This window comes from Branchiostoma lanceolatum, chromosome 10, assembly GCF_035083965.1.
Source record: "Branchiostoma lanceolatum isolate klBraLanc5 chromosome 10, klBraLanc5.hap2, whole genome shotgun sequence".
In the NCBI taxonomy this organism is placed as follows: Eukaryota; Metazoa; Chordata; class Leptocardii; order Amphioxiformes; family Branchiostomatidae; genus Branchiostoma; species Branchiostoma lanceolatum.
Window position 1 is genome coordinate 15,564,152 of NC_089731.1, and position 15,578 is coordinate 15,579,729.

Below are 15,578 nucleotides of genomic sequence, written 5' to 3' on the forward strand. Positions count from 1 at the left end.
TCGCCATGGTCCATTGTCAGACGATAAGTGTTCAAATCGTTCTGAATGGACGCTAGTTGCCCGAGAAACCGATCTTACACACATGTATTTTTTCTTGAATAAAAATATACTAGAAAGTAACGCTTAATTTTCATACCGTCACCTTGTTAATTCCGAGATGCCTAGATACAACACACCCCCCCCCCAACAGACTAGTATATCTCCATAACTCAGTCTATCGGCAGATTGATCTAACGTTATATGGTTGTATTTTTCCTCCGTTGTTTATGTCATTATATTGTTCCCGTTGCCGATTATGAGTTACCTTTACTCTTAAGATAGTAATAACAATAACAAACGTATTGCTGTTGTTTTCTTGCTATTTTTTTTTGTCGTTGGACCATGTGAAAGTGCACTCTATGAGAAAAACTTAAGTATAATTATCCGTTCCTAATAAAGACCTTAATGGTGTACAGGACAGCATATTGTACAAGTAGCCTTTGTCACGTAGCCCCCTCGGACTCCCCGCTGCAAGACATGGTACCCTATTGACTAGTTAGAACATCCCAACTGTGAACAACACAAATGGAGGCACTTCATTTTTACCTATTCTCCAAGCAGAGGCTTTGATCGAGAGGGGTAGTTTTGTCCGGGATTTCTTGTTAGAAATCCCGGACAAAACTACCCCTCTCGATCGAAGCCTCTGCTTGGAGAATACTTTTTACCTAAACAGTTCTGTCTTACAACCCCAAATTACTCGACACTAGAGAAAACTAGAGTTAAGTATTTGTGCTACATATACTTCAGGTTTGCTATGTCAGTTTAGCGATAAGATGATCTTTTTTATAAATGTTTGTTTTTGAATTTTTGTTTTTATTTGAGTTGAATGTGTGATAGTTGTGTGCCGATTTGTTAAAAATAGAGAGAACGCTAGCGACCCAAAAAAACACCCCTCCCAGTAAATGGTATGGCGACCCTGTGACGTCATAGTTCAAGATGGCGACCACCACACATGCCAACGGATCCAACAAAGGTTTTACTACGCAAACCTGTAACTATGCTGTGTAGTTTTAACAGTAGCACTCATCTTCTTAGCCCAATAGATACTTGAAGGATGTCCTCTATCAAAACATGTGTGTATCTTTACTCGTCTGAGGACCCAATTGTAAGGTTCTGTCCTAGCCTCCACTAGACCTTCCTGAGGAGTTTATATGGATGGTAAAAGTTGGTTAGGGATGGTAGAATTCGACAAAAATTGGGAAAAGGGCCATGAGAAAGAGCCCACGGTAAGGGTAAAAAATCGACCTTGACCTTTCTCCTCTCAACACCTACCCACATACCAAATATCATTACAATCCATCTACACGTTCTTCAGTCTTTAGTTATGCTGACTTTAAGCATCCGGTGACACACACATACATGCACGCAAACACACACGCAAACACACTCAAAACAATATCACCATGAAAAAGTCTTTTTCATGGAGATAATGAAACCCTATAATGGCCAAGCTCCCATGGCAAAGTATTCTCCATAAAGCTAATCTCCAAACAGATCTATCGGTGGAAAGGCAGTATCAAAAAGACAAACCTGTACCAAAAGCCACGAGTACATATAACCAGCGTAGCTAGTCGGTTAGAAACTACTTCTATTCATGTTATCTGTTAAATATCAGTGTATCTCAGCCTTTCGGATTTGCTAGAAACTACTTCTGTTCATGTTATCTGTTAGATATCAGTGTATCTCAACCATTCGGCTTTGCAACATTAACAAGAAAATGGGTCCTACAAACCGTTCCATTCAATGCATGAAAGGTTATGACTGTTATCCAAAGCTTCAGGGTGCAATAGACAAGCATATCAGTCTGTGCATCTTGTCACGCTCATGTCTAAGACCTTGCCCGACCAAGAATTCCATTCAAGACCGCCAGAGTGGAATGCACGCAACCAGAAACCTTCTCGGATGATGTACCAAGACGCTGATCTTAATCGTCGATAAGACGCTAGGGAGTAACGTATTCCGACGCTCAGGTAACGTATAGTTTGTCCTGTAAATATTTTGGAAAATTCCAAACCTGTCACTTTTACCTTTCTTTGAAATTTGATCAGTCGAAAGAGAAAGATAAGTTAGATTTTACTTTATCTCTAAGTAAGTAACAGTTCGCAAGAGTACAGAACAATTTCAACACGGAGTTCTTTGTCATGAAAAAAATAATAAAGAAAGACACAAAGGCTGATATTTTGTAACTTTAAATGATGTCAAACCTTTTTGTGATATAGCTCGAGTGCTGAATACATAAGGTCTACAAGTTGTCGTGTTTTACAATGTGTAATGGTTTAAGTGTTTCACGTCTTTGACGCCTAACCATTGTAGCCTTATATACGACTAACGTTGTTTTAAAATAAGGTAACATGTACAAGAATCTGTCACAAAGGAATAGTACCAACAACAACCTTACAGTACAGTGACATGACACTTGTAACTTGTTGTCTCTGTCTATGCACTGTGCTCTTGTTGACTAGAATTTCACCATTGGTGGTCTTCTGGTCGAAATTTGAGAGACGCCTTCAAGTCCATTCTAGTCAAATTTTTCCATGTGGACAACAGTTAAGCATTAGTTGTACGCTAAGGCTCGAAGAATAACATTGACATAGTTTCAAAAAGCCCTGGAAAGATATAAAACGTTAATATCGTCTGCCACGGAGTGATTGACACATGCGTACAGTTTAAGTGAGCATGACGGAATTCTAACGACTGTCCTCCGGCGGAGGTTTATCAGATCGGTGACGCGGCTCAAGTTGAAGTCCCGCTATCTCCAGTCTGGATCGTAGAAAAAACAATTAGAGAAACCTGCATCAGATAAAACAAGGTCTTATCTTGAATCTTCATGCTTCAGAATTTTGAATCGAATTTTTGCATAGATTCCTAGGAATACATGGAGAGAAGCCAGGAGTTTTTGTGACCTTTCTAGCCAAACCTAGCCTGAGTGTCATCCTAGTTAGTTCCAGGGCTCCCATCATACTCTCCCTTCGCCTACTCTCCAAGCAGAGGAGTGGGTCCGGCTGGGTTTTGACGTGTTTTTAGGCGTTTTTGTCACACGTGTTGGTTGGCGACATAAAAAAAAAAACGAGACAAAGTAGAAAGCCCGACAAAAACGCCTGAAAACACGTCAAAAGCCAGCCGGACCCACTCCTTTGCTTGGAGAGTACCTTTAATCTCCAAGCAGATCTCCACCGGGTACTAAAATCGTACAAGCTAGCCAGAGAAGCTCCAGTCAGCCAGTTGGATACGGTCTTTGCAACCGTTGGGTCTGCTTGGAGACTAGAGTACCTTCGCAAAAGAGGTTGGTGAAGCAAGGGACCTCCTTGGGTGAAGGGATCCCTGGAGGTAACTAGGATGACAGTGTAGCTAGTGATGACACCCAGGCTAGCTACGCCAAACTAGCTAAGTCTTATTTTTCTCGATCACGATGGAAGACGATCTGAGAGCTAAGATTGTCTCACGCATGTTGTAAATCGATTTGGTTTCTGAGTTACTCAATAAAGAAATATCATTTGGCAACTTATTAAGAATGATCAACAATTCCTTCTGAAACCTCTAAACTTTTGCGAAATTCTATGGTACAAATATGTTAATACAGATATGTATGATAGGTCCAACTTTGTGTATAGGTTTTAACATGTAAACCTCAAACAAACTGTTTCGAACTAACCAAAAGGGAACATAAAGCACCTTGTACCTATAGCCATTGTTACCGACGTGAAACATGGAGATACAGTTTTTGGCGTGTCTGTGAGCGTGTCTGTCTGTGTGTACGTGTTTCCAGATTTTGTAGTCAGCATAACTCAAGAACCTCTTGATGGATTACGGTAATATTTGGTGTGTGGGTAGGTATTGTTGGAACGGCGTAGATTTACAATATTCTTACGTCATGTGTCCCATAATGACAGATTTGTAACTCGGTTACAAAACAAGTCACTGTTGTTAACTCATTCCCTTGTCGTTATAATGCGTTCAACAAGCCATTCAACTCTTTCGAGTTCACTATCAGGTACCGCCATCTACCTTTTAATTGAGAACAAATGCAGTTTATGGTGCTATAAACGTTGGATAGGGCAATCCAGTACACCTGAATAAACTACACAACAAACAAAGGGCTTGAGTTGTGATGTAGGTGCGATATGGTAGTGTCTTTGATCCCTTGGTTTAACGATACGTTAATCTACGTTTTGGGGCGAGTGTGTGTGTGTGTGTGTGGGGGGGGGGGGGGGGTGGTATGGAGCTTTGTACATGTAGTGATTTGAAAATACCACGTTTTTGCTTCATAACAAAACATACAAATACGGACTATTAATTGTTCGTGCTCAATTTCCCCCTGCAATCGCGTTACTAGCTCCATGCCTCTCAGTATCGTCATTTTGGACAGAATGCAGAAATGTTCGTGGTGTTTTTTTGTTGCCGGTTTTCGCGGTAAGCTCTTCGCCGTGAACTTAAAACCACCGCGAAAGTTTTGCCCTCCTAGGGGGTCTACTATTGTCTCAAACGCGAACTTAAAACCACCGTGAACACTCCATTTTCTCCCTACCGCGAAATTAAAACCACGCGAACTTAAATACATTTACAGTATTGCCATGTACTATTAATGCATTCCATTCTAGTAAAACAATACCGACATAATCTCCTTGTTTCGAACAAGCAATAAGGATTAATGTTAATGAGACACAACGAAGTCATCTATAGTTTTTTATCAACTCTTCTGCAAACGTTTTGACAACACTGTTTTCTACATCCCCTGTTGTTATCTACGTTCTATTGCTTGTTGGCTGTTTATTGCGTTGATAAATGGAGATACACTAAGCACAGCTGAACCACCTGTGTAAACCTAACCGCACGAACTTTCAATCTCCAAGCAGATGTTTGGAGGGTAGAGTCTATGGTTCTCTGTCATAAAAAAGGTGCAAGTAGGAAACAGTTAGTACCAAAGACCATAGGTTGCTGGAAGAATAGTAGAAATTGGCCAAATAGACTGAAAAATATGCCACAGGAGTTAGCTAGCCAGCTATATATAGGAGCACATTTTTATAACCTAGGGTCGGGAGTCGCCATCTTCTTTCAGGTTCCTAGGCTGCAAACTGTACTTCTATGGCGGGCATATTATTCAGTCTATTTGGCCAATTTCTAATATTCTTATAGCAAACCATGGAGTCTGGCAGAGGCTATTTCCTACCAAAATCTACTGACATTGCATATGTGCGATTTCTGTTCTACTAACGTGCTATCCCCCTACATTCTCAGGATAATAGGTCCATGTCAGCTGTGAAGAAACGTAACGTAAATATAGATTGGCTAACTACAGATGCAATTTGTAAGATCTCATGATCATACATGACTGTCAACTCTTTTCTGTGATAAACTCGTTTCAAATAGCAAATTCAGTGGTTACTTTGAACGCCATGCCACGAAACTTTAACCTAAGATTGAGGAGCTTAGCTTGTTGAATTGTACAACATAACGGCTGTATTTCATCAGGTTGGTAGAACATAGGATATTGGAGATTCTTTTTGCACAACCAGTACAAAACTGACAGACACCGAAACGTCAGCAGGTGAGAATTACTGGTTGTGCAAAAAGAATCTCCAATATCCTATCACATATGTGGTAAGAACTTAACTTTGCAATAGAACTGAGTCAGCTTACAGGTGTGCTTTATGTAGAAGAGACTGTCGTTCTCGTTTAGAATTGTTTAGCCATAGCCGATGCTGTAGGGCTGAATTAGGATTTTACCATGGTCAATATTGACCGACGGAGGTCGTATATAGTACTAATACTTCCCTAAAAACGCCTCCCCCCAAAAAAACTGTCAAATTCTTAATCTTCACCGATAACCCCCTAAATGTGTTTTTTTTAGCTTAGAAAAGCTAAGAATGTCCATAGTTTGAATGTAGACCCATTACAATTTACATGTACAAACGCCACCTAGAACACCTGTGCAAATACGGACGGGTTTATAACCGCAATATAAACTAATTCGAGTCAATGACAACACTTGATCGTACAGAGACAAATGAACATAACAACGATTAAGCTCCTTGGCATGCTAATAGATTGAGTTACGTATATGGGCCGTCGAGCCCGAAATAAACAATAAGCATTGTATACATACACCTTACGCATTGCGAATACTTATATATCACGGCATTGAAAGATTTAATACAATACATCCCCTCTCAGAATAACCTCCACTCTGTGTTGTGTTCTATGGATATTAATTGTTAATCAGCCGCAAGTTTCTATCAAACTAGAGTTAAGTATTTGTGCTACATATACTTCAGGTTTGCTATGTTAGTTTAGCGATTACGTTTTTAAAGATATGAATTGGTATTGAATTTTTTTTTATTTGAGTTGAATGTGTGATAGCTGTGTGCCGATTTCTTAAAAAAAGAGAACGCTAGCGACCCCCAAAAAACACCCCTCCCAATAACATGGTATGGCGACCCTGTGACGTCACAATTCAAGATGGCAGCCACCACACATGCCAACGGATCCAACAAAGGTTTTGGTACGCAAACCTGTAATGAGTATTCCTGTCCATAAGGCCAAAATTTCACCATCCCCGGCTTCATTTGTTGAATTTTAGGGCCATGAAAACCGTGTGCACCTCTTACGCAAAGTATGAAAGGTATACCTGTACTTTGAAAAAGCATCGCAAGGCAGCGCTATTGAACGGTCACGCAATCCAGTGCTGACGATCGCAATACTAGTTCTTAGCAAAGGGAATCTCTGCAAGCCAGTCCGAGGATCCACATAGTGTACAACATTTGAATCCACATACAACCGTTTGTTTTAAGTATCGACATGACCTTGTTTGAAAAATAAACGTTCTAAAGATTTTAAAGGCTTGCGAAAAGATGAAACTGGATTAGGCTGATTAGGCTGCACCAAGTAATTTTTATGGATGACGTCCTATGGAGACCCTAGATCTAATGCGAGAGCGCGAAAAAAAAAAACAAGAGGGGCCGAAAAAAACAAGATGCCTAGATTTGAAAGATAACAGTCAACGACACATGTTAGGACACAAATTGAATGAGAGAACACAGTGTAACAACTAACAATTCTTTTATTCATCATGAAAACAACAATAATTTGAATAAATCAGTTGAAGTTGAACAGCAGTTGTTGTCCTGTCCTGTTTCTTTCCATATCCCATTGATTTTGCAGGCCTGCAGAAACATAGTATATTAAAAAGGCAAAATTAGTTGGTGATTAACTCTTCGCATGCATTACTACATTTCTACCTATGCTTTAGAAATCCTAATGAATAATAGCAATCATTCAAGAGCCAAATATGGACCAAAAATGATAGAAATAAAAAAAACACATATTTCCCCAACAAGTATAAATAACCAGAAACCAATAAATGATCATTATCCATGCAGAATATATGAATGCATTCATCTCACACTCCCCCTTCCCAGATTATATTTTTCGTACATAGTACTTGATCCAAAACAGACTAAAGAACGGAACTTTTCATACCTCAAAAACAGACTTGGGCCTAGGAGCTTCAGTTGTGGCAGCTGTCTTGTCGACCTCCATGCGGATGAAACACCCGAACTGCTTGGTTGCCTGCCCCACCTGCAGGCCGGAGTAAACTTCAATGCCTCTCCCGATCTTCTCGTCATTGCAGAAGAAATGCACTGTAGCTGATCTTGACAAGACTTGCTTAAAATTGTACGGCTGAAACTCACTCGCCGCTACAAGTCTCTCGTACAGTTGCGCGAACGTCAGCTCTCCCTGACCGACATCGAGAGCGTACCAATCAACAACAACGTTGCCGCCCTTTTTCACTTTTATGCTCAAATATTTAGCGTCCGAACCCACATGCTCTGTGGAATTCGACGCCATCTTGCTTACTAGTACTACTTCTGGTATTTTGACCGTGGTGCACATGTACACCACCGTTATACGGCGTTTATTCATGCATTTCGCGTGACGAGTTTTACGTTAAACTTACGATTTAGTCATTAGTTACAGGAAGCGGAAATTCTTGTTTTTTTTCTGGGAACAGACCAAAATCAATGCGCGCGCGGACGTCATCCATAAAAATTACTTGCTGCAGCCTTACTTTAAACTTATAGTACATTTGTAACCCAAAGTGTATTTCCGATCGCATACTGTAAATGCAGAAATGTTCGCGGTGGTTGTATGTTCGCGGTTTTCGCGGCGACGTGTAACCTCGAACTTAAAACCACCGCGAATAGTTTTGTCCACTACTGTAGCTGTATGTAATTAGAGCACTGCCGCAAACACTCCATTTTCGCCTTAGCGCGAAATAAAAACCACGCGAACTTAAATGCATTTACTGTAGTGTGTATAACAAAACACATGGGTATAAGAAGGTCGCTGCAAGGAAATTTTATTTCATCATGCTACGTTTTCCAACCGGTAGGTAGTCAGGTTTAAGCGCGAAAATAATCAAGGCGATATTTGGAAGATAATCATCATCGAACTAGAACATAATATCCGTGTCTTGAAACTCCGTGGTAACGTGTATTACAGAATATCATTTGGCTGAAATTGTGCTATGACGACGGGCAATATGAAAACGCAACCCCGTAACACACGCTTGTACGAATTGATGAGACTTTAGTCGATGTGACGTTAGATAAACAGGTGGCCATGTGGGCAGGAGAGATTGGAGGTGCAATATAAACATATCCGTAAGGTGCGCTTTTAGTCCACATTACCGGCAAACCCGCCGCAATCTTCAAGTAGATGTTGGGCCGGAAAGTCGTGACATTCTCAAACCTGCCCCTTTTTGACACCTGAAGGTTTTACTTTTTTAAATGTTAGGAACGCCCCTAGGTTTGATATATGTCTGATGTGTATGCTGACTATGGGCACTGTGAAACGGTTTTGTTCACTTTTAATTTTCATATTCATATCAGACCTAAACGTATTATATTTGTCATGGCAGCATGTACCTGGGGACATTGAGTACTTGGTATATATCTGTGATCCATCAGACGTTGTCACCGATCGTTCAGTGTACAAGTACAAACTTTCGCTAGTCACTGATCTTTGTACTCTCCTAGCAGAGGAGGGGTTTCGGCTGGTTTTTGACATGTCTTTAGGCGTTTTGTCGGGCTTTCTACTTTGTCATCTTTTTTGGGGGTTGGCTATACAAAAAAAAGATTACAAAGTAGAAAGCCCGACAAAAACGCCTAAAAACACGTCAAAAACCAGCCGAAACTCCACCCCTGCTTGGAGAGTACGTTCTTTGTTCTACTGGCCTTCTCCATACCAAAGTGGCGTATAGTTTAAAGTCGCTAGAGGGCGCGATTTAACTAGGCCACGCATTGCACACCAAGGCCCGTTCACCTCCAGTTTGATTTATTGTTATGAAGGCTATAAACCAGGGCTTTTAGGTACAAGAAGTTTAAGTCGCTTCCTAATTGGTATCTTGTATATGGTATCTTTTGGGAATGGCACAAAAACAATTTACATTAGATCAATATCCATGCACTTTAACCCTCAAACCACCGTATGGGGTCAAAACTGACCCCAGGCGTATATCAACATGTGCCATTTCGACATTTCGAGTCGAAAACAAAATTCCTTCTATGAGTTTGTTTGTAAATATGTCTTATAACTTCTCACAAGTTTTTACCGAGATTGGCTCATTGTTGATTAAGTTATCCTAGAAAGTTTACGCATGGTCCAGTGGGGTCAAAACTGACCCCAGCAAAATCTGCACTCATATTCCCTATCGTTTGATACTTGTCATCTACTAACATGTATGATAAGGGTTATTATGATCATAGTTACAAAATATGATTTTGTAGAAACGTGAAAAAAACAATTTTTTTAAATGAACGTAAAGATTAATGACGTTGTGACGTATTATGACGTCATTTATATGATTTTCTTGACGAAAACCAACAAATTGGGTATTTCCATATAATTCAAAGGTACACGATAAAACTTAAACAGAAATTATGTATGATGAATCATGATATATCCAAAGACGTTGTTTGTAGAGGGGAACAGGAACAACGTCAAAATGACGTCATAAAAATTATATTCATATCAAGTTACACTAGTGAAATCCGTCATCTTGGTTCCGCCATCTTGAATTATTTTAAATGCATTTTTTCATCATATTACCTAATAACACAATAAAAATGGACCAAAACGTTTATTGTTTCTGTTTGAATAAACATGGTAATGATGAATTTTGAGGTTGAAATAGCCGGTTATAGCTAATCTAATTATATCGTCCGCCATCTTAGATTTTGACCGATGACGTTATCAAATATGCATAAATAATGAATATTAAACCATCAAAATGATAGTCAATTAAATTGGTTGGTGTTGATGTAAGAAAATAAGTGTAGTTTAAAAAGACATCCCTAGAATTACATTGTAAAATCCAAAATTAGTGACTTTTTCCAAATATGGCTCTAAGAAACTGGTTGCCATAGCAACATGAAAACATTGATAAGATATTTCATTAAATTAAAATTGTTGCCAACGAAATTCTAGCTAAGGTGACCAAGTTTGGTTGTTCTAGCGTAAGACATTCAGATGCTATATGACATCAAGTGTTGGCGCAGGCATCAAAAGAGCCCACTTGTATGAATAGCGTGTAGTTGCAAAAGACAATGTTCCCTATTTTTGCATAAATTATGATAATGAGCAGAAATTATTCACACCTAATTATGTCAAACTGTCCCTTATAAATTACTTAAACTATACATACAAACAAACCACAAAAATAGTCACCAATAAAGCTATATTTGAAGAAAACACTGTGGGGTCAGTTTTGACCCCATACGGTAAGATTAGTCGTAAAAAAGCTACGGTGGTTTGAGGGTTAATTAATTGCTCGCTCCCAAATGCATGAGCATATCTTTTTCTGTTGTCAAGTTCAGTTTTGTTTTTACAGTCTGTGATCTATCCAAGGATTTTTAAACTAAAGTGATTTTCATCTCATGTTAAAAGGAGTAACAGAGAGTTTATGATCTTGGAACTTTTGTCGTTTATGGCCTTCGTTCGCTCAGTTTATCTCAGTATGGACCCTCTGTCTACCATATTTGGGACGGACTTCATGTTACAATTGAACCTGTGGTCTTAAGGCTCTATATGGACCTAACCATAACTGACTGTATCTTCTTATCCTGCAAGTCGTTAGGCATTCCTGATGAATTTTCTCACGAGAAAGTTCTTCACGCACAATCCATTTCTCGGCGGGACCACAAGACCCCGTATCTGCTTGAAGATAAGACTTATCCTACTAACTAAAACTCCTTCCTTGTTTACTAGTCTAGTCTTCTCTAGTTGTGTGTAAGTGAACACCGCTATACTATAAGCACAACAATATAGTGAACACAGACACGTGTAGCGTTAGATTTCATTGTTTTATTGTAGATGTCGGAGTATAAAAATAGTGTATATAATTCTCATATAAACAAATATCTCTGAATATGTACAACATTTCTCTCATAAGCAGTCTTGTAACATGAACTTTCACCGAATATTCGCCACTGTAGACGAATAGACAAGTTCGTATAATGTTCAAACAGTGTTCATTTCTCTCACCACGGTCTCCACATCTTCTCTGCTGTGGCGGCTACAGGTAGTCCATACTTGGTGTTTGTAAATCCATTGGAGATGGGCTCGGTTTTGATTTTTAGTCCGTTTGGTGAATGAGATTCAACAAGTCCGTAGGATTGTGGATAGACGGGGACGGCGTAGCTGTGTACTTGGCCGTAAGACGCCTGGCTGGGCAGCAGAACGGTCATCGGCTCGCCTCCTGAGACCTGCCGGTGCACCACGGGGATCCCGCCGTACATTGTCGTCTGAGGACACGGGGCTTGCACGGGCGAGAGTTGTACGTGCTGACCGCCGGTGGGCGCCACGGGAACCTGGACCTGGACGGGCTGAGCGTGCGGGAACACTGCGGGCTGGGCGGCGGGGTACGTCCCGGGACGAGCGGGGCTGCAGGTCCCGGCCAGGTGGTTGAGCAGCCGCTGCCTGACTTGGGTGTCCACGCTGTCAGAAGCGCCCAGGAAGCGGTTCACCTCCATCAGACACTCGGTGAAGCCGGCGCGGTACTGGCCGGGCAGGGACGGGCTCGTGTTGGCGGCGGCCGTCAGCTGCTGCCTCTGTAGACCGCGGAGATGTTTCACGGTCATCTCTAAGATGTCTGCCTTCTCTAGCTTCGAGTGAGAGCTCTGTGGAAATACAAGGAAATGCTTGGTAAATAAACGGTTCTACAGAGCACAAGAACTCATAGTACACAAGTGCAAACAAAAAACACTGAAGGAAATCATGATAAAATGCCGACAGGGAGAGAAATACTTACATCTTTTTTTAGATCAGCAAGGATGAGAGCCTTGAGTTGGTTCAGGCTGTCGTTGATTCTAGCCCGGCGTCTCTTTTCCATGATCGGCTTGGAGGACTTGCGGCTTTCGCCTGGACGCTTCACGATGAAGTCCGTAGATGCTGGCATGTTGGCGATCTTCATTTTCTCAAGAGTTGTCGGGTAGTTGTCGCTGTGTCGTCTGCGTTTGGTCTGAGGTAAATGGGCACACGTCGCTGTATTTATACAGAAATCCTGAAAGGAGACAAAAGAAAGCGACCCCTAACCTTCCCCTAATCTCTCACGCCATTGGTTGAAATCACTGCATTGCTGTGATTCGGGGTCTGTGATTGGTCAGAGTGGCGGTGTGAAGCCTTGAGAGGACCATCTGGTGGCATGTCGGCGTCAAGTGAAGCCGATAATGGTTTCCTTTTTTCCCAGGCACGTGCAGGGGAGCCGTTCCCAGCCGCCAGGAGTGTGGGAACTCTCCTCCCACTTGGCCCGGCGCTGCTCAGTTCGGGACAGGTGACGGGAACACTCTAATGACGTGTGAACTGTTCTCAGGACACGGGTATCCGCGATGGCCTTCTACTAGTAGATGCAAGGAGGCTATATAAAACCTTCCTATAGCCTTCCTTTATCAAAGTACAACTGTACAACGATTTGGAACATTTTTTTTATCTACAACACCTTAGTTTTATTTTCCAAGTTTGTGTATGATGGTGGAAGAAATTGGGTTGGCGAGACAAAAAAAAGATGACAAAGTAGAAAGCCCGACAAAAACGCCTCAAAACACTACAAACCAGCCGAAGCCCATGCTCTGCTTGGAGATCGAGAGTAAATTTTATCTACAATACCTTATTTTCCAAGTTTTTGTATGATAGTGGAAGAAGGTCGCAAAATTGAATTAGACACAAACACGTAAATCTTATATTTGATTACTAAAAATAAGATAAAAGATACAAGTAGTAGATTGCAGCCTTCCTATATCAAAGTACAACTGTACAACGATTTGGACAATGTTATCTGCAATACCTTAATTTCATTTCCCAAGTTTTTGTATGATCGTGGAAGAAATTCACAAAAGTTAGACACCAACACGTAAAATTTATTTTGTATTCAATTACTCAAAACCTCCTTGCTCAAAATAAGATTGAAGATACGATTCTCAAAATCTATGAAAATGTTATTCTTTGTAACATTGTTTATATTACGGGTGGTGTGTTTATGTTATAATGGTATCTCACCATTATTCTATAGGTTAGTCGTGTACTTGAAATATACTTTCTTACTATTGCAATTGGAAACACAAGTATGTTCAGGAATGGGACTTCATAGTTCATACTCTTTGACTTTAAGGGTATCACCATACATGGCGTGTGTATGGCGTAAGGTTTCATGACCACAAAGTACGGTTCTATGCGTGCCGCAGTCAATTTTTGACACAAGCTGGTCATGTGTTGTCCCCCACTCGCCTTTTGCAGACGTTTGCCTGATAAGTATTGGCCTTTCAATAATTTCATTCTCTGGCGCTAAATTAGGGGTGCAAATTTGCTTGTCGCGTGTCTGAATAATGTGCAACAGTTTCCCACAGCCCACAGCTTTGTGCGGGACGTTGTCTTCCACCCTCCGACTATTTTCCCACCATTCCCACGTCCCCTGAGTGCGAGAATTCCTTTGTGATGTTGAGGAAACCTGTTGGTGCGCCATTGTCGTCCTACCGCTACTACGGCGTTCCCACGACCCTCGCTTTATTATGCAAAATTTGGCGCGAAAAATGGGCCATTGTGTCATCATCATCGTCACAATGTTCGGCCGTCGGGCTGACCCGCCATCTGTCGCCCAATGTCACAATAAGTCACGTGATCAAAGATGGCGGACACGTCGGATTGCGCAGTCGAGATTTGAGTTGTTTTTTCGCGTCTTTTTGTAGAGACACGCGACGGTGGATAGCACCTATTGTTACACCATACATAACAATTAGCGTTGAAACAAATGATATATGAACAGTTGAGCGACTTACCCCAACCAAGGAGTTTGAAATAAGTGTTTTAACGCCTCCTTGCCCAACTTTGAACAGAACGCTACTATCCTCTTCAAACCACAGAACCCACAAACTTTTGTAAAAGTGGGACTTTTTGTCTTCCTTTGCTTCCCAAAAGAAGCGAACACTAGTGTTATTTGAACACTATTGATAGAAAAATGTCAATCACTGTGTCTTCTCACATGTATATGTTTCCTATGTCTCTACCACGTGCAATGTTTCGCAAGTCCATGTACTTGCACTTATCTAATTAGCCTTCGGGCACGCGCTTCAAATATACTTTTTTTCAATGTAGAAAAGAAATATATAGTTAATACAAAGCAGAAAAACATATTGAAAACGGCTTCGGACGCTTATTCCATTTATTGACGTTCTACAACATTTTACTGAAACTTTCTGACGCATGATAAGTTTCGACGTGAATGGAAAGAAGGTCAGGATGAATTCCTAACAAAAAGTTTAAACGTTATCAGCCGCGATAGCTCAGTTGGGAGAGCGTCAGACTGAAGATCTGAAGGTCCCTGGTTCAATCCCGGGTCGCGGCAGTGTTTTTGTACCAACAAGTTGAAATGCCTCATTGCCCTGTATGTTAGTTGCTATTCTGGCATTTTCTTTATATGAATGTAGCTGTAAAGTTTATGTTCATATTTTTATCTACATACTGTTTTGTAATAGTTTTATACTATATGCTGCTCATATATATTTCATATAATAGAAGCCGCGGAAACCATAGACGGTCATGTATTGTCTTTCAATCCTATTCTCGAAGCAGAGGTTTGGCGCCGGCTGTTTTTTGACGTGTTCTTAGGCGTTATTTTGTCGGGCTTTCTACTTTGTCGCGTCTTCTTTAGTCTCTGACCAGACTAAGTACGCCGGCTACAGGGAGAATATTTGCCAGGGTTTCATTTACACCGGCGAAATGTGACCTTCACCGTGAACTGACTCTACGGGCTTATTATTCATTTTTCTGCCGAATTCTACGATCCTTACGCCCGTAGGAGGGCCTGGTGGAGGCTACGTTTTCTTTATGTCCACCGGAAGTTCCGGAACCGAGAGCCAAACCTCTGCTTGGAGCTGAGAATATTACTCTCCAAGCAGAGGTTGAATGGGCAGATCGTCACCGTTTTATCATATGCCGTCATTTTTTGTCGCTAGTCCATCCATACTGTCGTTAGAATGGGCTAGCGACAA

At 41.0% G+C, this 15,578-nt stretch overlaps 1 protein-coding gene, 1 long non-coding RNA gene and 1 other non-coding gene across 3 annotated transcripts; 1 reads left to right on the top strand and 2 right to left on the bottom strand.

Moving 5' to 3' along the window:
* Positions 1-7,078: 7,078 nt before the first annotated feature.
* LOC136444032 (uncharacterized) lies at positions 7,079-7,918 on the bottom strand. The gene is made up of 2 exons (XR_010757223.1): positions 7,516-7,918; positions 7,079-7,199 (listed from the first exon to the last, which is right to left on the bottom strand). It is a non-coding gene; the product is annotated as an uncharacterized lncRNA (long non-coding RNA).
* Positions 7,919-11,385: 3,467 nt separating this feature from the next.
* Positions 11,386-12,555, bottom strand: LOC136443557 (transcription factor HES-4-like). Its single transcript, XM_066440841.1, has 2 exons — positions 12,347-12,555; positions 11,386-12,215 (listed from the first exon to the last, which is right to left on the bottom strand). Exons 1-2 carry the CDS (start codon positions 12,506-12,508, stop codon positions 11,577-11,579), a joined length of 801 nt encoding a protein of 266 aa, XP_066296938.1. The 5' UTR covers positions 12,509-12,555; the 3' UTR covers positions 11,386-11,576.
* A 2,304-nt stretch (positions 12,556-14,859) lies between these two features.
* Trnaf-gaa (transfer RNA phenylalanine (anticodon GAA)) lies at positions 14,860-14,932 on the top strand. Its single transcript has one exon. It is a non-coding gene; the product is annotated as a tRNA-Phe (tRNA).
* Positions 14,933-15,578: the final 646 nt, after the last annotated feature.